Consider the following 22,243-nt stretch of genomic DNA (forward strand, 5'->3'; position numbering starts at 1 on the left):
GACGGGTCGTCCTGTCTTTGGATGTTTGCGGGCTGAAAGCGAATCTTTGGCGCAGTTATTTGTGAGGTGCAGGCTTCTGAAGTTGTTTTGGACGGAGTTTTGTTTGCAGGCAGTTAAAGGTGTTTTTGTTTTTAGATAAAGGATTTAATATTTTATTGCACTGTTTAATGGAACATTTGGAAAAAGAGCATTTCTTTAGAGTCAATTTACGAGTCATTCTGGGTGAATTTCACATCCAGAAATCAAAAGGGTCTAATAATACTCCCCTTTTTAGTACTTTTGAGGCGGAGCTGAAACACTATTTAAATTCTATAGAAACGCATAAAGCAAGGAAAACATATCTGGAAAAAAAAGTACAATTTGATCGCATCATTTACTCTGGCGGTTAAATGCTTTTTCTCTTGTACCTGTTCTTGATCCTCTGGTTGTGGTTGTATTTGTAGATCCTTTATACGTTTAATACAAAAACAAATTAAAAAAAAAGATTGTTCTTTCCGTCAAAATGAACTTTATCGCCCAGAACAGATCTCGCAATCAGCACCCAGGACACAACTCTACCGCATGATCAGTCTCCCCTCAAGTAAGAGTTTTCTGGGTGCTGTGCAAATGCAGGTGGGTGCTGGGGTTTGCACACGGAAAGATTTGATTTTTGACAAATACCTCCGTCTAAGCCCAAAATAGAAAACTTTACGTTCATATATATATACACCTAAAACGGTATATAAGAACACATCTCGTTAGGTTTAGACGAGGGAACAGTTTCATTTCAATAATTTCCTCTGATTCAGGGGCATTTTTTCCACAAATCCCATTTTCCCGAAACTGTGGTCATGAGGCCGATGTTTGAGATGGGGGGATATCCCTCCTGATATCGGTGGTCTCTTGCCTTGCAGGCCAGGAGCTAAAAAATCTCTGATCGGCCGATCAACCTCAATCTTCAATTCAATTCAAGGTGCTTTATTAGCACGACCGATGGGTACGATCAGCGTTGCCAAAGCAGACGAAAATAGTCAAATTAACCATGGAACAAAACATAAAATAAAAGTAAAATAAAATCCACAGACATTTACAACAGAGACATATCATTAAATATTTTATTTCAGTCCAATATCGCCGCTTCCTGTCTCTTTAACGCCGCTTTTGATGTAAATGGGCTTTATGATATCTTGTTTGTGCGGAATGCGCTCTTAATAATGAGTCGTCGTTGTTGTAGTAGTACTATATTGCGTAGGAATTATTCTTGAGGTACTAAAACAAAGATTTGGCCTTGTTCTCGGCTCGTCGGACAGCCCCGGTCCGACTGCGGGCCCTGTGTGTGTGTGTGTCGAAGACTTAGCACGAAACCTCCCCTCCTCCCCGACTTTCCAGTAGCTCTTGTCCCATTTATCATCCTGACAGACGGCGCTTGAGCCGCTGTGGACGCCGTGTTTACAACAGCGCGGACTCCCGACACACTTCATCTTTCACGCCGATACCCAAACAAGCCGGGTTGTGGTTTTTTTTTTTTTTGGGGGGGGGGGGGTTGGCGAAAAGCCCCCTTAACCGATGACTTTATAAGGGCCGGTGCCGCGTTCAGCGCCAGGGCCCAGGGGCGCCGTTGTGTCGTCTCGTTGGGCGCGAAGATTTACGTCCGTTTAGATTCAAGATGGCCGCCGCCGCGTTTTGTCCTTGACCGCGCCGCCATGTGTCTGGAGCTCCTTCTGTGGGGCGGCTGGGGTTGTCGGCGCTGGGGGGCAACGGCACGGTGGGGGGGGGGGGGGACCAGGGTTCGAGGGCCGCCGTGTCGCCCGGGTGGTCGCTCGGTGACCCACTGGTTCAGTGTCCAGTTTGCCCCAGACGCCAGTTCACCCACCAGCAGCTCTCTGGACTGTGGGAGGGAATCCCATGTGAACATGAGGAGAACGTGCAAGCTCCACACAGACAGCTACCCAGATCCGGAACTGAACTCAGGGCCCCCTCACAGCGCTGTGAGGCAGCAATATAAGCCACTAAGCCGCTTGCTACCCAGCTTTTATTGTATATTTGATGCATATTGTATTAGATTCATTCTGAGTTCACTACCATAGGCTATAATAATTAATTGCTTACATTCTATAGCGCCTTTCTGGACCCTCCACTCAGAGCACTGTACAGGTCATGGGGATCCCCTCCACCCCCAGCAGTGTGTACCCCCACCTGGATGAGGCACCAGTCCGCTCCCCAAATCTGGCCAGGACAGCGGGGTTACACCCCCTACTCTTCTCGAGAAACGCCCTGGGATTTTTAATGACCACAGAGAGTCAGGACCTCGGTTTTACGTCTCATCTGAAGGACGGCGCCTGTTTACAGTCTAGTGTCCCCCGTCACTATACTGGGGCATCAGGACCCACACAGACCGCAAGGTGAGCGCCCCCTGTTGGCCCCACTAACACCTCTTTCAGAATGGTCACTGTGCGTCTCCCAGGTGGAGCTGCTGGTGCAGAATGAACACTGTGTGTCTCCCAGGTGGGGGCTGCTGGTGCAGAATGATCACTGTGTGTCTCCCAGGTGGGGGCTGCTGGTGCAGAATGAACACTGTGTGTCTCCCAGGTGGGGGCTGCTGGTGCAGAATGGTCACTGTGCGTCTCCCAGGTGGGGGCTGCTGGTGCAGAATGAACACTGTCTCCCATGTGGGGCTGCTGGTGCAGAATGAACACTGTGTGTCTCCCAGGTGGGGGCTGCTGGTGCAGAATGGACACTGTGCGTCTCCCAGGTGGGGCTGCTGGTGCAGAATGAGCACTGTGTGTCTCCCAGGTGGGGGCTGCTGGTGCAGAATGAACACCGTGCGTCTCCCAGGTGGGGCTGCTGGTGCAGAATGATCACTGTGTGTCTCCCAGGTGGGGGCTGCTGGTGCAGAATGATCACTGTGCGTCTCCCAGGTGGGGGCTGTGTGTGATTATTCAACACTCTTGACTTTTCCCTGTCACACCGATCTAAACACTAAACCCAACAGCGTGGCTTCGGGTGTCTGACACCCAGTCCCCTGCAGAGGTTTCGAACAGGGAGACACACCCTTGAGATGCTCTAAAGGAACAGGAGCTGTGTTATCTCCATACTCCTCTCCCCTGCTGTCCCTGCCATCCCGGATCCAGTCCCGCTGAAACGATGATTTATTTTCCGTTATTATTGGGAGAGGACGAGGCGGGAAGGTCATTTACAGCTGGGGAGACGCGCGGTCGGGAGGGAGACGCACGGAGAGAGGAGTCAGAGGTAGAGGGATGAGGGAGAGTGAGAGAGAGAGAGGGATGAGGGAGAGATTTGAAATCGAATTGAGATTGAGAGGCAGGGAGAGAGAGGGGGAGAAAAGGAGAGGGAGGGAGGGAGAGAGAGGAGAGGGGAGAGATTGAGAGAGAGGAGGGAGAGAGGGAGATCTTGAGAGAGAGAGGAGTAGGGAGAGAGGGGAGAGATTGAGAGAGAGGGAGGAGAGAGAGAGGGAGATCTTGAGAGAGAGAGGAGTAGGGAGAGAGGGGAGAGAGGGAGAGATTGAGAGAGAGGAGTAGGGAGGGAGGGGAGAGATTGAGAGAGAGGAGTAGAGAGAGGGAGGGAGAGAGAGGAGTAGGGAGAGAGGGGAGAGGTTGCGAGAGAGAGGAGTAGAGAGGGAGGGAGAGAGAGGGGAGAGATTGAGAGAGAGGAGAGAGATTGGGAGAGAGAGGAGTAGAGAGGGAGGGAGAGAGAGGGGAGAGATTGAGAGAGAGGAGAGAGATTGGGAGAGAGAGGAATAGAGAGGGAGGGAGAGAGGGGAGAGATTGAGAGAGAGAGGAGTAGAGAGGGAGGGAGAGAGGGGAGAGATTGAGAGAGAGAGGAGTAGAGAAGGAGGGGAGAGATTGAGAGAGAGAGGAGTAGGGAGAGATTGAGAGAGAGAGGAGTAGAGAGGGAGGGAGAGAGGGGAGAGATTGAAAGAGAGGAGTAGGGAGAGAAGGAGGTAGAGAGGGGAGAGGTAGAGAGAGAGAGGAGTAGAGAGAGAGGGAGGGAGAAAGAGGAGTAGGGAGAGAGGGAGGGAGAGAGGAGAGATTGAAAGAAAGGAGTAGGGAGAGAAGGAGGTAGAGAGGGGAGAGATAGAGAGAGAGAGTAGAGAGAGAGGAGAGATTGAGAGAGAGGAGTAGAGAGAGAGGGAGGGAGAAAGAGGAGTAGGGAGAGAGGGAGAGATTGAGAGAGACTAGCTGAAAATTTGACAAAGATAGAAACAACAAACAGAAACAGACCCTGACGAAGTACAGGCTCAGTGACCACAGCCTGGCCATAGAAACTGGGCGACACAGGCAGACCTGGCTGCCCAGAGAGGACAGGCTCAGTGACCACAGTCTGGACACACACACTGGACACAGGCAGACCTGGCTGCCCAGAGAGGACAGGCTGTGCTCCCACTGCCAGCGGGGAGAAATAGAGACAGAGGTGCACTTCCTACTGCACTGTGACAGATACTCTGGGATTAGAGAAACATTCTTCCCGAAATTCAGAAATCTAATCCCAGAGTTCCCACACCTGCCAGAATCACAACGGGTCCCAATCCTACTGGGAGAGGGAGGAGGGATCTCAGTTGAACTGGCAGCCCAGTATGTGATCTCCTGTCACAGCCTGAGGAACAGTGAGTCTGTCTCCCAATAATGCTCCAGCCGCCTACAGTATATGTCAATATTTTATAATATGTCTTTGTTGTAAATGTCTGTAATATGTCTGTAGATTTTATTTTACTTCTATTTTTGTTTTGTTTCATGTAAATATCATTACTTTCATTTGCTTTGGCAACACTGATTGTTCCCATCGGTCATGCTAATAAAGCACCTTGAATTGAATTGAATTGAAAAATTGAGAGAGGAGTAGAGAGAGAATTGAGAGGAGAGATTGAGAGAGAGAGGAGTAGAGAGAGAGGGAGAGAGAGGAGTAGGGAGAGAGGGAGGTAGAGAGGGGAGAGATAGAGAGAGGGGAGAGATTGAGGAGTAGAGAGAGAGGAGAGATTGAGAGAGAGAGGAGTAAAGAGGGAGGGAGAGAGGGGAGAGATTGAGGAGTAGAGAGAGAGGAGAGATTGAGAGAGAGAGGAGTAGAGAGGGAGGGAGAGAGGGGAGAGATTGAGGAGTAGAGAGAGAGGAGAGATTGAGAGAGAGAGGAGTAGAGAGAGAGGGAGAGAGGGGAGAGACTGCGAGAGAGGAGTAGGGAGAGAGGGAGGGAGAGAGAGGAGAGATTGAGAGAGAGAGAGGAGTCGAGAGAGGGGGGGGGGAGAGAGGAGAGATAGAGAGGGGAGAGATTGAGAGAGAGAGGAGTAGAGAGAGAGGGAGGGAGAGAGAGGAGTAGAGAGGGGAGAGACTGCGAGAGAGGAGTAGAGAGAGAGGGAGGGAGAGAGAGGAGAGATTGAGAGAGAGAGAGGAGCCGAGAGAGAGGGGGGAGAGACTGCGAGAGAGGAGAGATTGAGAGAGAGGGGAGAGATTGAGAGAGGAGAGAGATTGAGAGAGAGAGGGAGGGAGAGAGAGGAGAGATTGAGAGAGAGAGAGGAGTAGAGAGAGAGGGAGGGAGAGAGAGGAGAGATAGAGAGAAAGGGGAGAGAGGGGAGAGATTGAGAGATAGAGAGAGGAGTAGAGAGAGAGGGGAGAGACTGAGAGAGAGAGCAGTAGAGAGGGAGGGAGAGAGGGGAGAGATTGAGAGAGAGAGGAGTAGAGAGACTGAGAGAGAGAGAGAGGAGTAGAGAGAGAGGGAGGGAGAGAGAGGAGAGATAGAGAGAGAGGGGAGAGATTGAGAGAGAGGAGAGAGACTGAGAGAGAGCAGTAGAGAGGGCGGGCGGACACAGGAGAGGAACCCGACCGAGTCCGGACAGACTTCAGCGCGAGAGTGTGCGACCAGTCTCCCCTCCCTCTCGAGCCCGCACTCGGCAGCAGCTGCCTCGAGCTCCCTCCTCCCCCCCCCCCCCTACCGACCCCCCCGCTCGGTCTCCGCTCTTCCCCCAGAGCGCACAGCGCGCCTGGAAAGATGCGGTCGCGGGGGTAAACCGGCGGAGGACACTGCGAGAGACGCGGGGGGACAAACCCAGAGCGGAGCCGCAAGGACATGCGGCCGCGGCGCTGAACCCGAACCCGAACCCCAACCCGAACCCAGGGGGCGGAAGAAAAGCCAGACTCCGGGGCGGGGGAGTGGTGGAGGTGCCGGCTATGCGCTGACGGCGGATGAAGCCGAAGCCGACGCCGGGGATGAAGACGCTGGGCAGGCGGCGGCGGCGGCAGCTGCTGCTCCTGCGGGGTCTGTGCTGCTGCTGCGGCGGCGCGGGGCTGCTGCTCGCCACGGGCTGGCTGGCGCGGCTCGCGCCGGGGACAGGTGAGCGCCCGGCGCCCGGCGCGCGCGAGGGGGCGGGCGGGCGGGGGGGGCGCGTGTGTGTATCTGTGTGTGAATGTGTGTCTGTGTATCTATGTATCTGAGAGTGTCTGTATATCTATGTGTGTGTGTCTGTGTGTGTGACTGTGTATCTGTGTATCTGTGTATCTGAGTGTGTCTGTATATCTATGTGTGTGTGAGTGTGTGTCTGTGAGTGTGTGTCTGTGTATCTATGTATCTGAGTGTGTCTGTATATGTGTGTGTCTGTGTGTGTGAGTGTGTGTCTGTGAGTGTGAGTGTGTGTCTGTGTATCTATGTATCTGAGTGTGTCTGTATATCTATGTGTGTGTGAGTGTGTGTCTGTATATCTATGTATCTGTGTGTGAGTGTATATTTATGTATCTGTGTGTGAGTGTGTGTCTGTGTATGTATGTATCTGAGTGTGTCTGTATATCTATGTGTGTGTGTGTCTGTGTGTGTGAGTGTGTATCTGTGTATCTGTGTATCTGAGTGTGTCTGTATATCTATGTGTGTGTGAGTGTGTGTCTGTGAGTGTGTGTCTGTGTATCTATGTATCTGAGTGTGTCTGTATATGTGTGTGTCTGTGTGTGTGAGTGTGTGTCTGTGAGTGTGAGTGTGTGTCTGTGTATCTATGTATCTGAGTGTGTCTGTATATCTATGTGTGTGTGTGTCTGTGTGTGTGAGTGTGTGTCTGTATATCTATGTATCTGTGTGTGAGTGTATATTTATGTATCTGTGTGTGAGTGTGTGTCTGTGTATGTATGTATCTGAGTGTGTCTGTATATCTATGTGTGTGTGTGTCTGTGTGTGTGAGTGTGTGTCTGTGTATGTATGTATCTGTGTGTGTGTGTATCTGTGTGTGTGTCTGTATATTTATGTATCTGTGTGTGAGTGTGTGTCTGTGTATGTATCTGAGTGTGTCTGTATATCTTTGTGTGTGAGTGTGTGTCTGTATATCTGTGTATCTGTGTGTGAGTGTGTGGGTGTGTGTCTGTGAATCTATGTATCTGAGTGTCTGTATATCTATGTGTGTGTGAAGGTGTGTCTGTGTGTGTGTGTGTCTGTATATCTATGTATCTGTGTGTGAGTGTGTGTCTGTGTATCTATATATCTGTGTGTGAGTGTGTGTCTGTGTATGTATGTAACTGTGTGTGTGTCTGTATATTTATGTATCTGTGTGTGAGTGTGTGTCTGTGTGTGTGAGTGTGTGTCTGTATATCTATGTATCTGTGTGTGTGTGTCTGTGTATCTATGTATCTGTGTGTGAGTGTGTGTCTGTGTATCTATGTATCTGAGTGTGTCTATATCTATGTGTGTGTGAGTGTGTGTCTGTGTGTGAGTGTGTGTCTGTATATCTGTGTATCTGTGTGTGTGAGTGTGTGTCTGTGTGTGAATGTGTGTGTGTGTCTGTGTGTATGTGAATTCCATTCAGTTTATTTTTATATAGCGCCTTTCACAACAAGGTTGGCCCCAAGGCGCTTAACAATGCAATTGACGATACATTTTAAATGTGTGTGTGTGAGTGTGTGAATGTGTCTGTGTGTGTGAGTGTGTGTATTTGTGTGTACCGAGACCGGAGCTGCACGGACCCAAGTATCGCTTAGTATCGGCCCCGCGGAGGGAGAACGAGCTCCGACCGGTCCATCCCGACTTCAGCCCGCTCGCTCGCCGGCTCGGTGCGTGTGTGTGTCGGGCAGCGGCGGCCGGAATCGCTCGTAGGGCAACTCTCTAGGTGTTGGACAGACACGACAGAGGGTCAGAGGAGCGGGCGAGAATGTGATACCACCGATAATAGAATCACACCTACACCCATGATTCCGGCGTGCTTTGATCATTGATCAAGGGGGGGGTCGGAGTCTATGGAGGTATTTTACATCATCATCATCATCATCATCATAATAATAATAATAGCGTTAATGTCTGTATGGCTCTAATTATGAGATGGTTTTCTTCTGTATTGTGTCGTGCGGCGTGGACTGTCTGGGCTCTGGGCGAAATCGGAACTGTTATTCGATAGAAATCCCCTGCCGCGCTCACGTGGAAAACCGAGCTCGGATCCACGCGAGCTGCCGCCTGGGTCGCTGGTCTGCAATATGGTGGTGGTGGTGGGTGGGTTAACGTCTGCCTTTAGTTGGGGGGTGTTTTTTTTTTACACGCGGGCTGGCTAATGAATTCAGCTCCCCGCCGCAGTCTCGTCCTCCTTTCAAGATGCCTGCGCAGTGAGAATGAATAATTGATGAATTCAGCGGGAGGGGAACTCGCTTCTCGCCGCTGGGTTCGGCGCGGATCCGGTCGTGGTGAATGCAGTACGCCGTGTCGGACTCATAGCGGGGAGAGGTGGGGGTTACTTTAGGAGGGAGGGACGTGGTTTTCGGAACAGATGAGCGGTGTCGTGCTCAGAGGTCATGACGGCCCATCTGGCCGGTAGTTCATTCAATTCACCCCGGCGTTTCTCGAGAGAAAAGCCCGAGGTATCGGCATGGGCCGCTTGTTCCCCGCCCCCACCACTCTTTGTGTCAATAAGGGCCCCCTGCTCGGATCCCGGCATCTCCTTCGGCTGTTTCCTGAAAGAAGCCAGGGTATCGTTTTCAAGCACAGGGCTGGGCGGCTTGTTCCCCACCCCCCACCTCTCTTTGTGTAAAGACGGGCCTCCTGTCTTGATTAGAAGCTCTCACCCCGCCGTTTCTTGAGAGGAGCCAGGGTGTCGGCTTCAACAATAATGGCCGGGCGGCTTGTTCCCCGCCCCCACCACCCTTTGTGTAAAGAAAGCACTCCTACAGCTCGGGTGGTTCTCTACCCTTCTTCTCTGAACGGATTCGCGTGACGCGGCGACCACAGCCGTACCCAAACTGATCTCGGGAGAACAATCCTCGTAATACGTTCTCAGTTCGGTCTTGAACGGGTGCTCGTCGGCGTCGATTCAAATGAGCTTTAATTAGTAATCACACTGGCCGCGGCAAAGATGACAAGTTCGCAGGAATCGAGTTGCAGATGAATGCAATACAAAGTAGACAGCTTCTTCTTCTGATAAATAATTGCTTACACTTCTATAGCGCCTTTCGGGACCCTCCGCTCAGAGCTCTGTACAGGTCATGGGGATCCCCTCCACCCCCAGCAGTGTGCAGCCCCACCTGGATGAGGCGCCAGTCCGCTCCCCACACCCCAGCTCTCAGTGGGGAGGAGAGCAGAGTGATGGAGCCAGTTCAGAGAGGGGGGTTATTAGGAGGCCATGATGGGTGAAGGCCAGGGGGGAAATTTGGCCAGGACACCGGGGTAACACCCCTACTCTTCTCGAGAAACGCCCTGGGGTTTTTAATGACCCCAGAGAGTCAGGACCTCGGTTTGACGTCTCTTCCGAAGGGGCGCGTTGCGGTGATTTGCTCCGGCGGTCGAGTTCTTAGCTGTGCTCGTTGAAAAAGCTGGCGTCCTGGATCTTAATGGCTGCCCTGCCGTCAGAGGCACGACTTACCTCGGTCGGCGGCGACACCCGCCTCGCCGTTGAATTTAGAGACGCGCTTTGTCCGGCGCGGGCGCGAAATCGCAGCTCTTGCGTGTCGTTCGACTTTAGCCTCGGTGGTCGCGGTGGTGGGGGGGGAAAAAGGACCTTGTGTAACGCCATTTTTCACCAAGTACAACATTTGTTTACCGCCAGGTTTCAGAACAAAACTGTACGGAACACGACCGCGTCCTGCGGCTGTTTACCACAGTGCTGTACGTCGCACCCGGTGCAAAAAATGAGGAATTCCCACAGGATAGCGCCTTTTGTCGAGATGCGAACACTTTTCGGGTGTGTTTTCCACAACGTTCCCGGATATCTGCATCCCAGATGCAGCTTTGCAGTACTGAGGATCTGGGTTCAATTCCTGGGGGTTCTGTCTGTGTGGAGTTTGCATGTTCTCCCTTGGTTTGAGTGGGCTTTCTCGGGCTGGGGGGGGGGGTTAATCGGCTTCTGGGAAAGCTGGCGTCCCTTATATCTGCTTTTCCAAGAGTGTTCAGGAATTTCTCCAACTGCGGATCTGTCCACCCCCCCCCCAACCGGAATTAGAGCTGTGTTGTCAATCTCACAGGAAGTCGGCAGAGACTGGTGGGGGGAGGGGGGGCACCTTCCCAACAGCACTCGACGTGGATCTGCAGGAGGGATGGATTTTTAGTCCCGCAGACTGAAGTGACGCATTAGCCGGGTCTGCTGTTGCCTTCTGCACGGCACCGACCCTCATGACTCTTAGAAAATGGGCACTGACCTCATCTTTCCAGGCCTCTCTGTCTGGGCTATGTACGCAAAGTGGAGTGGCCCCATTTTAGTGAAATCGTTCTTGAAAACAAGTTCTTACCACAAACGTAGAAGAAGTCAGCCACAGGAAAGCAATCGGGCTGCACGATTCCGGGAGACAATAAAGTAGCAGCAGACCGGGCCTTTTCTTCCGCGCGCTGTGTAATGGCAAAGATGTCGATGGCCCTTCCAGGGCGAAGCTGCAGGCAGTAGCAGACCTGGCTAAGGGGACCCTTCAGACCACCCACGACGGTTTACAGGCGCTGGCTGGGGATCAAAATGTTCTGGAACAGTTCTCGGATGCAATATTAGAGCTGGTTTCGGCAAAATGCATCTTTAATTGCAGGGGTCATGACTGGGAAGAGATCTCGTTGAAGTGGCCCAAGATTGTAAAGAGCACAGCAACTGAAGGAGGACTAATTCAGCGCTCACAACCATGTTTAGATTCCCTGACGGTTTCCTCGAGGTGTCGGAGTCACTGTAGACACCTTCCCTGGCTAATTGGCTGCAGGCAGTGTTGGTGCAGGGAGTAAGGCACAGGTGTGAAACTCTCCTGTGATACTCCAGACACATCCAGCAAAGCCTGAATGAATCACCTTTGCTCAGCTCTTTGCAGTTTTCGTTCTTAGAAACGATCTTGGATGATCTGTCTCCGTTGTCTGGGTTTCCTCTGGCTAAACCCTGTCACCCTGCAGCTCCCCGCTGGCAGCCCCCTGGAGACTCAGCAGGTGGGAGCCTGGCCAGTACCTGGAGGGGAGACTCCTGGGAAAGCTGAGGCTGCCGCTGGAAGAGGTGTTAGTGGGGCCAGCAGGGGGCGCTCACCCTGCGGTCCGTGTGGGTCCTGATGCCCCAGTATAGTGACGGGGGACACTAGACTGTAAACAGGCGCCGTCCTTCGGATGAGACGTCAAACCGAGGTCCTGACTCTCTGTGGTCATTAAAAATCCCTGGTTGTTTCTCGAGAAGAGTAGGGGTGTTACCCCAGTGTCCTGGCCAAATTTCCCCCCTGGCCTTTACCCATCATGGCCTCCTAATAACCCCCCTCTCTGAACTGGCTCCATCACTCTGCTCTCCTTCCCACTGAGAGCTGGTGTGTGGGGAGCGGACTGGCGCACTCTGTATTCAGTATTTATCACCTCAGAAGCAAAAGTATAAAGCAAAACCCATAAGATGCTGTAGTGAGGTTGTTTTTCTCAGACCGAGTAGCCTGATTCTTCCTCACCCCTTTATCCTGGCTCCATCAGATAGAAATGTGATTTGTGAGACGGGGAGGATGGGGCTCGACTCCAGCGAGCTCCGCCTCCCAGACCTTGATTCCCTTCATGTCCTGACAAACGCTTGCACCTGAGAATGACCCCAATATCAGTCACGCTGGGGACTGGACCCACCAACTCACTGCTCCTCCGAACCGTGTCTCCTCACTTGGCTCAGTAAAGAGAAAACGACTGTTCTTTCTGTCTGAAGTATAGCCAGAAACGTGAATCTGTGCTGTGAATCTGTGTTCCTGCTCGAGCAGGTCTGGCCCAGTGAAGGGCAGGCATTTTGCTTGCTCCAGTGAGATAAGTGGATTGATTAGTCATTCTGCCTGGGCTGGATCTGTCCTGGTGAAGGGTAGGCACTTTGCTTGTTCCAGTGAGATTGGTGGATCGATTAACCATCCTGCTGGAGCAGGTCTGGCCCAGTGAAGGGTGGGAACTTCGCTCGCTCCAGCGAGAGAAGAGGATTGATTAGTCATCCTGCTTGTGAAGTGTCAGGCCCAGTGAAGAGTGGGCACTTCGCTCACTCCAGTTAAATAGGTGGATTGATTAGTCATCCTGCTTGTGCTGGATCTGTCCTAGTGAAGGGTATGTACTTTGCTCGCTCCAGTGAGATAGGTGGATTGATTAGCCATCCTGCTCGCGCTGGATCTGGCCCAGTGAAGGGTAGGCAGTTTGCTCGCTCCAGTGAGATAGGTGGATTGATTAGCACTCCTGATTGAACAGGTCTGGCCCAGTGAAGGGTAGGCACTTTGCTCGCTCCAGTGAGATAGGTGGATCGATTAGCACTCCTGCTTGCGCTGGATCTGGCCCAGTGAAGGGTAGGCTCTTCGCTCGCTCCAGTGAGATAGGTGGATCGATTAGCACTCCTGCTCGCGCTGGATCTGGCCCAGCAAAGGGTAGGCACTTCGCTCGCTCCAGTGAGATAGGTGGATCGATTAGCCATCCTGCTCGCGCCGGATCTGGCCCAGCGGAGGGTAGGCACTTCGCTCGCTCCAGTGAGATAGGTGGATCGATTAGCCATCCTGCTGGCGCGGGATCTGGCCCAGCGAAGGGCAGGCACTTCGCTCGCTCCAGTGAGATAGGTGGATCGATTAGCCATCCTGCTGGCGCGGGATCTGGCCCAGCGAAGGGCAGGCACTTCGCTCGCTCCAGTGAGATAGGTGGATCGATTAGCCATCCTGCTCGCGCGGGATCTGGCCCAGCGAAGGGTAGGCACTTCGCTCGCTCCAGTGAGATAGGTGGATCGATTAGCCATCCTGCTCGCGCTGGATCTGGCCCAGTGAAGGGTAGGCAGTTTGCTCACTCCAGTGAGATAGGTGAATTGATTAGCACTCCTGCTTGAGCAGATCTGGCCCAGCGAAGGGCAGGCACTTCGCTCGCTCCAGTGAGATAGGTGGATCGATTAGCCATCCTGCTCGCGCGGGATCTGGCCCAGCGAAGGGCAGGCACTTCGCTCGCTCCAGTGAGATAGGTGGATCGATTAGCCATCCTGCTCGCGCGGGATCTGGCCCAGCGAAGGGCAGGCACTTCGCTCGCTCCAGTGAGATAGGTGGATCGATTAGCCATCCTGCTCGCGCGGGATCTGGCCCAGCGAAGGGCAGGCACTTCGCTCGCTCCAGTGAGATAGGTGGATCGATTAGCCATCCTGCTCGCGCGGGATCTGGCCCAGCGAAGGGCAGGCACTTCGCTCGCTCCAGTGAAGCAGCCCTGCAGCAGGGGTTTTGTTTAATGCAACTGCAATATCCGGCAGGTTATTCCCAGACACACATTTGCAGAGAGGTTCCAGGTGCTGGAGACGTCACGCGGAGCGCTGCTTCAGTCACCTCCTCCGCTGCTTCGGGCTCCCTTCAGATCCAGCGGCATCTGCCTCAATCATTTTTTGTCGAGCTGCTGTGTAAATGTTTAAAAGGTATTTGGCAGCCCGGATAACCTCTGGAGACTATCTCCCGTGGCAGACAGGACTCCAGTGCCCTGTATCTAAATCAGCTCCCAGTATAATTAACGTTACAGATTCATCAAGGATACCCAACCTCCTGTCAGTGCGCAGAGCTGCCTCACGAGAGATTGTGAAGACGTTGCGGTGAATGTATTCATTCTGAGACGCTGGGAGCCGGCACAAATCTGTTATCATCTTTATTACGCTCGGGAAATCTATGAGTGGGGGAAGAAGACAAAACAAAAAAGAGAAAAGCATGCAACTGAGTGATACGTTTTCGTGAAATAATGAAGTGGAGAATGTCATCAGGTAGAAAAAGTAAGGTGTCCATCCATTTTCTGTCCAATTCATCGAATTCTGGGCGGGGGGGGGGTGAGCCGGAGCCTATCCCAGCAGGCAACGGGCACAAGGCAGGGTACACCCCGGGCAGGACGCCAGTCTATCACAGGACACACACACACCGGGGCCAAATTTCCCAGAAATCAATGAACCCACCAACATAGAGGAAACGTTGGAGAACATGCAAACTCCACGCAGACAGCACCCCAAGAATCGAACCCAGGGCCCCCCCCAACACTGGGATGCTCACCCTTGCCCCCCCCACTGGGCCGCCCTCGCGACCTGCTCCTCCTGACAAATCCTGACCGAGCCCCGGCCTGGGTGACCTTCTAAGACCTGACTAGACGAGCGAGGTCAGTGAGCACCGTGTTAAGTTGTCTACTGAGCCCCCCCCCCAAGACAGGAGAGAGGAGAGAGCCTCTTTTCACCAAGACATCTGGGCCGGTTTTCAAGATACTGTACTGTACAAGAGTTGGGGAAGTAATTCAGAGGTACCAAGGGCCCGAGACTACCGAACAAGACTCATTTGCTTCTGCGATCCAATTGGCTCCTGTTCTCTGTGACCAATCGCATAACCAGGAATGTGGATCATTTTCTTCCTGCTATTTGCATGCTGTTCTGTGGGTCAAATGTAACCTCAGACACTTTGCCAGCAGTCCTGCAGCTCCCCGCTGGAGCTCAGCAGGTGGGAGCCTGGCCAGTACCTGGAGGGGGAGACTCCTGGGAAAGCTGAGGCTGCTGCTGGAAGAGGTGTTAGTGGGGCCAGCAGGGGGCGCTCACCCTGCGGTCTGTGTGGGTCCTGATGCCCCAGTATAGTGACGGGGGACACTAGACTGTAAACAGGTGCCGTCCTTCGGATGAGATGTCAAACCGAGGTCCTGACTCTCTGTGGTCATTAAAAATCCCAGGGTGTCTCTCGAGAAGAGTAGGGGTGTTACCCCAGTGTCCTGGCCAAATTTCCCCCCTGGCCTTTACCCATCATGGCCTCCTAATAACCCCCCTCTCTGAACTGGCTCCGTCACTCTGCTCTCCTCCCCACTGAGAGCTGGGGTGTGTGGGGGGAGCGGACTGGCGCCTCATCCAGGTGGGGGTACACACTGCTGGGGGTGGAGGGGATCCCCATGACCTGGACAGAGCTCTGTAGGAGTGGAGGGCTCCAGCAAGGCGCTATAGAAGTGTAAGGAATTCTTAATAATAAGCTGTCCATAAGGGGTATTTTGTATAGCATTTGTTTGCAACCTGCTTTCTGCTTCTTTTTTTTTTTCATTTTTGCTGTTGCCAGTAAGATTATTTCACATATCTTAATCTTTAATCAGTGCTGGATTTCCCAGAAGGCACAGAGTCCAGGGGCCTACAGCATGTTGAGGGGCCCCATGAAGGAGGGACACACTAGCGACTCACGAGACACGAGCTGGAACAGCGTGCTTGCGATCGGCTCTAGGGGCTCCAGATCAATAATCACACGCTCTCTAGAGACTGTTCTAGAAACTAGAGGTATCGAAGTGACTTGTGATCGGCTCTAGGGGCTCCAGATCAATAATCACACGCTCTCTAGAGACTGTTCTAGAAACTAGAGGTATCGAAGTGACTTGTGATCGGCTCTAGGGGCTCCAGATCAATAATCACACGCTCTCTAGAGACTGCTCTAGAAACTAGAGGTATCGAAGTGACTTGTGATCGGCTCTAGGGGCTCCAGATCAATAATCACACGCTCTCTAGAGGCTGTTCTAGAAACTAGGGGTATCGAAGTGACTTGCGATCGGCTCTAGGGGCTCCAGATCAATAATCACACGCTCTCTGGAGACTGTTCTAGAAACTAGAGGTACCGAAGTGACTTGCGATTGGCTCTAGGGGCTCCAGATCAATAATCACACGCTCTCTAGAGACTGCTCTAGAAACTAGGGGTATCGAAGTGACGGGCGCTCGGCTCTAGGGGCTCCAGATCAATAATCACACGCTCTCTGGAGACTGTTCTAGAAACTAGAGGTACCGAAGTGACTTGCGATTGGCTCTAGGGGCTCCAGATCAATAATCACACGCTCTCTAGAGACTGCTCTAGAAACTAGAGGTACCGAAGTGACTTGCGATTGGCTCTAGGGGCTCCAGATCAATAATCACACGCTCTCTAGAGACTGCTCTAGAAACTAGGGGTATCGAAGTGACTTGCGATCGGCTCTAGGGGCTCCAGATCAATAATCACACGCTCTCTGGAGACTGTTCTAGAAACTAGAGGTACCGAAGTGACTTGCGATTGGCTCTAGGGGCTCCAGATCAATAATCACACGCTCTCTAGAGACTGCTCTAGAAACTAGGGGTATCGAAGTGACGGGCGCTCGGCTCTAGGTGCTCCAGATCAATAATCACACGCTCTCTAGGGGCTGTTCTAGAAACTAGGGGTCTCGCAGTGACGGGCGCTCGGCTCGCCCCATCAATCACGGGGTTCGGCCATTAGGACTGATTTCAAGCGCGTCACGTCAATCGAAGTCATTCAATCGGCGCCCCCCCCCTCTTTGTGCACCCCCACAATCCGGCCCTGCGCGATAGAGGCTAAGAAAGAGAGCAGGCCCGTAGCAGAAGGTTTATTTGGGGGGGGGGGCACTTTGCTCGTCGAGAAAAGACGGCGCCTTTTGAGCCGGCCGATGTTATTCTTAGACTTGATGAGCTCAGGACGCAAAAGAGGGCCATCCACTCTCCGCTGATGCCCCCCAACCCCCAACACCCACCCCAAACCAGTGTCGATCACCTCCCCCCCCAATCACACACCTCCCTCCCTCACATTCGCTTCCAATGGCTCCAGCCCCCGTTGCCACGGCAACCGGGGGAGACGGGGAGAAAGTGCTTGTTTTCTTTTCTTTTTTTTCCACCTCTCCTTTTATTCCGAGGAGTTTTTTTTTCGTTTGCTGTTTTCTGGCTGTGAAGCGCTAACCCCCAACTCTCCCCAACTCCCCAGCTCCCCCCCAATTCCTCCCTCAAACGCGGAAAAAATCAAAACGGGAAACAGGGGGCGCTGGTCTCCGGCGCTGTGAGGGCTCACTCGGGGCTGCGTGTCGGGAGCGGGTCACCCGCCTCACCCAACCCACTCCCCCGCGTCTCTCCTCAGCTCTTTCCCGTCTCGTCTTCTCCTCTCCTCCTCTCCTTCCATCATTTTCAGTCCCTCCGTCCTCTCGCCTCTCTTTCCCGCCGCGTCTGTCTGCGGCGAATTTACGTCTCGCCTTTCCGCGGCAGGAACAGTTTGTCCCAAGCACCCCACACAAACAGAAATTTTCTAAAGCCTTCCATTTCATAGTGTAGCGGTGTGTGACCAGCACGCCGTATGTATATAAATATATAGAAAAAATACCGTATACATATACACGGATGGAGATAGTATTTGCCCAGCCGACCAATGGAATTTAAAGGGAAATTAAGGCGCAGTTTTTTGTATTTGGGAGGGGTTAGAAAGTACCAGAAATGAATGTTAACATGACTGTTGTAAAACCTCCAATTCACATCGCAAAATCAGTTAAAATTTCCCGGTCTGCTCAGCGCCATTTTTCTGGGATTCAGAACGAGGCAGCAGGACTTCCGGTGAGGTGGAGCGGCCCTGTGACCCTGTAAACAAGCAGGCTTGTGGATCCAGCTCTTCTAATCCAGTAGAAATACTGCTCTCCTCTCCCAGACGGTTTCACTGGCAAATACTACTCACTGGTTAACACTGCCTGCGGATCACGCTGGAACATTTCTGTGGTGAAATGTCTGCTGCACAACCTGGACTTATTCGCTCGTACATCTCAGTACATTAGTCAGTACAGGGACTAGTGAGCAGGAAGGGCTGGTTCACATCTCAGTACATTAGTCAGCACAGGGACTAGTGAGCAGGAAGGGCCGCTTCACATCTCAGTACATTAGTCAGTACAGGGACTAGTGAGCAGGAAGGGCCGCTTCACATCTCAGTACATTAGTCAGCACAGGGACTAGTGAGCAGGAAGGGCCGCTTCACATCTCAGGACATTAGTCAGCACAGGGACTAGTGAGCAGGAAGGGCCGCTTCACATCTCAGTACATTAGTCAGTACAGGGACTAGTGAGCAGGAAGGGCCGCTTCACATCTCAGTACATTAGTCAGTACAGGGACTAGTGAGCAGGAAGGGCTGCCTCACATCTCAGTACATTAGTCAGTACAGGGACTAGTGAGCAGGAAGGGCTGCTTCACATCTCAGTGCATTAGTCAGCACAGGGACTAGTGAGCAGGAGGGGCTGGTTCACATCTCAGTACATTAGTCAGTACAGGGACTAGTGAGCAGGAAGGGCTGCTTCACATCTCAGTGCATTAGTCAGCACAGGGACTAGTGAGCAGGAAGGGCCGCTTCACATCTCAGGACATTAGTCAGTACAGGGACTAGTGAGCAGGAAGGGCTGCTTTATGTTTGTGCAAACTCTCAACCACATGGCCAGTTACAGCACTTTCACAAAGTTCACGATGTTGTGCAGAGTTCGGAATGTGTAAAATTCTCCTATAACCGGCAATGAATTTATTTTGTTACCGAGATCCAGTAACTGAGTAATCGGGACAGCGGTTCCCCTTTAAGAAGGCTGTACCACCGATCACATTCCGAGTTGTCCAGCACAGTGTGTGTTTCCCCCAGAATTCCCTGCCTGGAATATCCCCAAGGGCGGACCCCCCCTCCCCAGCCTCGTTCCTCTATTCACACCATTCATTCTCCGCAGAAAGCGAAAAGGACCCTTTTGAACCCGATCCCACTCGAACAAAGTTCGCCCTCTGCATCTTCTGCGGTTTGCCACAACGTCTGTCCCGAAACCCTGAAAGGTTGCCGACAAAGACCCAGGGGCCTGCAAAGAGGCCGGGAGGGGGCTGTGTGGGCAGCCATGCTCAGGGAGCGCGTCTTTACACCAAGAGTGGCGGGTGTCGGGAACAGGCTACGTTCCTGTAGCGGGGAGTCCCCGAGATCCTGGAGGCAGGGAACTAGTGAGCGACTATTGACCTTCTGACGTGCTGGCCCAAATATCCATCTCCGTCCACCTGTAATGTTTGTGATGTAAAACGTTCAAAGATAAAATCCCATTTTGTTGCCCCCTTATGGCATTTTATTTTTAAAATAAGTAGCATTAAAGTAACACTGAAGATGACAAAGATCAGCCTGGTTTTGAGACAGTTGTATGGGAATCCTGAGGATATAAGGAAACTTACAAGTGCGAGAAAGCCATTCAGTTTTGACCAGCTCCTTTTGATTTTTTTGTTGGCCTGAGGATGATTTGATAATCCCGCCAAGAACTTCCTTAACCTCCGCTTCTACAAGGTCGACGAGGAAGTTCGCACCAGACTCCCACCGCCCAAGGGGGAAACATTTTTCCGGCGCACCTTGCACAGGAAGTGGGGTGAGGGGGACGCACTTCGGGGTCGCGCAGGCCTCTGAAGCCTACAGATAAAAAAAATTGAATCCAGCATAAATAAACAGCCAACGAAGAATTCCCCCTGTGATGGACTGGTGTCCCATCCAGGGTGTATATGTGCATAGAACTGTTTAGTTCCCCCCGCAAAAAAGGGAACATTGTCATGTTGTGGAAGTTTGTGTGTTTTCCTTTACTTGTATCAGAGAGAGGTTAAAAAGAAAAAAAAAAACGTTTTGGTTCACCTTGTGCCCGTTGCTTGCTGGGATAGGCTCTGGCTCCCCCCTGACACCCTATACTGGTTAAAGCATTTCCAAAAATGAATGGATGGGTTATGGTCATCTCTCCAAACCTGGCTGTCTGAGCTTAGGACTTAAAGTCGAGTTTCTGATTCGACTGAAATTGACCTTGAAAAGAACATATTTTTTTTGCCCTCAAAGACAGCTGACCCGTCTTGCTTAAAGTAAAAGAAAATGCCCTACCCCCCCCCCCCCCCCCAAGCGTTGCTTAATTCCTATTCCTGAAGCCCGTAAAGTAGTAGCAGACCTGGCCTTGAATGGAGAGAACTGTATTTCACCACCGGGCTTTCCTCCTGTGTTCCCCCAGCCCCTGAGGTCCATTCTCCCGGCTTTGACCTGGAAGATCCTGGGCCAGGCTGGAACACGCGTAGGCTGGCCTTTCACAGAGAGGACAACCAGACCCTCAACTGCACCCGAGCTGGTAAGAGCCTTTTTTCACACAGCAGGACACCACACACCCAGGACAAAGGGACTACGCTTCATTTATAAGATCAGATCACTATATCGGCCCTATACAATGTCTTGCATCAGGAATGTGTCTTTTCACAGACCCCAGCTGGCTCTCCAGGAGACACACAGACAGGGAGAGAGAAGCTGGGGGGTCAGAGCGCAGGGTCGGGCATTTATACGGCGCCCCTGGAGCAGCTGGGGGGTGAAGGGCCAATGAGTAGGATTCCTCTGCCGGCCGCGGGATTTGAACCAGCAACCTCCCAGCCACAGGGAGTCACAGCACAGTCCAGTGAAGGGTTGAGATGACTTCAGTTGTAACATTAATAGCCTCTGTAGAACACTAAAAGGAGACACACACAAGGTATATTTCCCCACAGTGTCCCGACCGCCAGCAGTGCTACAGAGGGGGGTATATAGTCCAGCCATGGTCTCACTGTGTTATCAACCAGTAATGGAGGTCTCTGAGTCCTCTTTTCATGTTATCCCTAGCCCGATCGGCTATTCCTGACCGGTTGTCACGTGCCACACCGGGTGCTTCTTTAAAACCCCTTCGAGCCAGGTCAGGAGTTATCACCCCAGGCCAGAGTCTGGGATCCACACTAAATCTAAAGTAAACTCAGACCCCTGTGCGCTGTACGTGACAGAATCAAACCACACAGCCAAAGCGTGACTAAAACTGATTCAGGTTCAGTCAACTTGAAGCGCGGTTGATTCTCGTCCCATTTCGGCTGGCCAGACAACATTGCAAGTGTGTGACTATATGCAGCAGACGTTTTAGGCGACTAAATCAGAAGCTGATGACTAAATGAAGGCTCCCCAACGCCTAGCTGACAGGGCGGCTGAGCACGCAGGTGGGATAAAATGATATCGGAGTGTCCCACTCCCTGTGGGACCACCCTGCAGCTCTCCGCTGGCAGCCCCACTGGAGACTCAGCAGGTGGGAGCCTGGCCAGTACCTGGAGGGGGAGACTCCTGGGAAAAACTTAAGGTTGCTGCTGGAAGAGGTGTTAGTGGGGCCAGCAGGGGGCGCTCACCCTGCGGTCTGTGTGGGTCCTGATGCCCCAGTATAGTGACGGGGGACACTAGACTGTAAACAGGCGCCGTCCTTCGAATGAGACGTCAAACCGAGGTCCTGACTCTCTGTGGTCATTAAAAACCCCAGGGTGTCTTTCGAGAAGAGTAGGGGTGTTACCCCGGTGTCCTGGCCAAATTTCCCCCCTGGCCTTTACCCATCATGGCCTCCTAATAACCCCCCTCTCTGAACTGGCTCCATCACTCTGCTCTCCTCCCCACTGAGAGCTGGGGTGTGGGGGGATCGGACTGGCGCCTCACCCAGGTGGGGGTACACACTGCTGGGGGGTGGAGGGGATCCCCATGACCTGGACAGAGCTCAGAGAGGGAGGGTCCAGAAAGGCGCTATAGCAGTGGAAGCAGTTACAATGAGTGAGGATTCTTCTTGCTCGGGGGGTAGAGCTTGTTTTATTTAAAAGACCAGGAGCAGGAGCCTGCAGGCTGTCGCCTCTCTCCTGGGGACGGACAGCAGGGCACGGAGCAGACACATCAAAGGCGCGTCTCGCGGCTGTGCGCGGCTCTGGGAGCCCTGCGAAGACTCTGAGTACAGTAGACCTTCGGCCTGGCATGAGGCAACGCTCTCTCGTGGGGGGTGGAGGGGGGTGGTGGTTTTGAAGTTCTGATTGCAGCGGGGGCAGCCCATTTTAGGAAGATCTGTGAAACGCTGGAAGATCTGTCTTGGAGAAGAATGTGCTGGGAGAGAGGAGGAGGAGGAGGGGGGATCACTGGGGTACCCCCCTTTTCCAGCTGCCAGCGCCCCATTAACTCCCTCCTCCCCCCCTCCACCTCCCGCTGACGGAGGAGGGATGAGGCGCCGGCTTGATCCACCAGTGTTGATGCCCGACAAGCGTTGCTCAAACCGCAGGGCGTGCCAGGAGGCTTCCCTGTTCAGTGTC

General features: G+C 52.7%; 1 protein-coding gene across 1 annotated transcript in view; it reads left to right on the forward strand.

The window, feature by feature from the left end:
• The first annotated feature begins 5,763 nt into the window (after window positions 1-5,763).
• Window positions 5,764-22,243, forward strand: part of LOC102697333 (sodium/potassium/calcium exchanger 3) — a 52,351-nt gene continuing 35,871 nt past the window's right edge. The window contains exons 1-2 of the mRNA XM_069180591.1: window positions 5,764-6,318; window positions 20,134-20,247. Of these exons, the coding sequence (XP_069036692.1) occupies window positions 6,171-6,318; window positions 20,134-20,247 (262 nt within the window). The 5' untranslated portion in view covers window positions 5,764-6,170. The remainder of the gene's footprint in view (window positions 6,319-20,133; window positions 20,248-22,243) is intronic.

Source organism: Lepisosteus oculatus, chromosome 18 (genome assembly GCF_040954835.1).
Source record: "Lepisosteus oculatus isolate fLepOcu1 chromosome 18, fLepOcu1.hap2, whole genome shotgun sequence".
Taxonomy (NCBI): domain Eukaryota; kingdom Metazoa; phylum Chordata; class Actinopteri; order Semionotiformes; family Lepisosteidae; genus Lepisosteus; species Lepisosteus oculatus.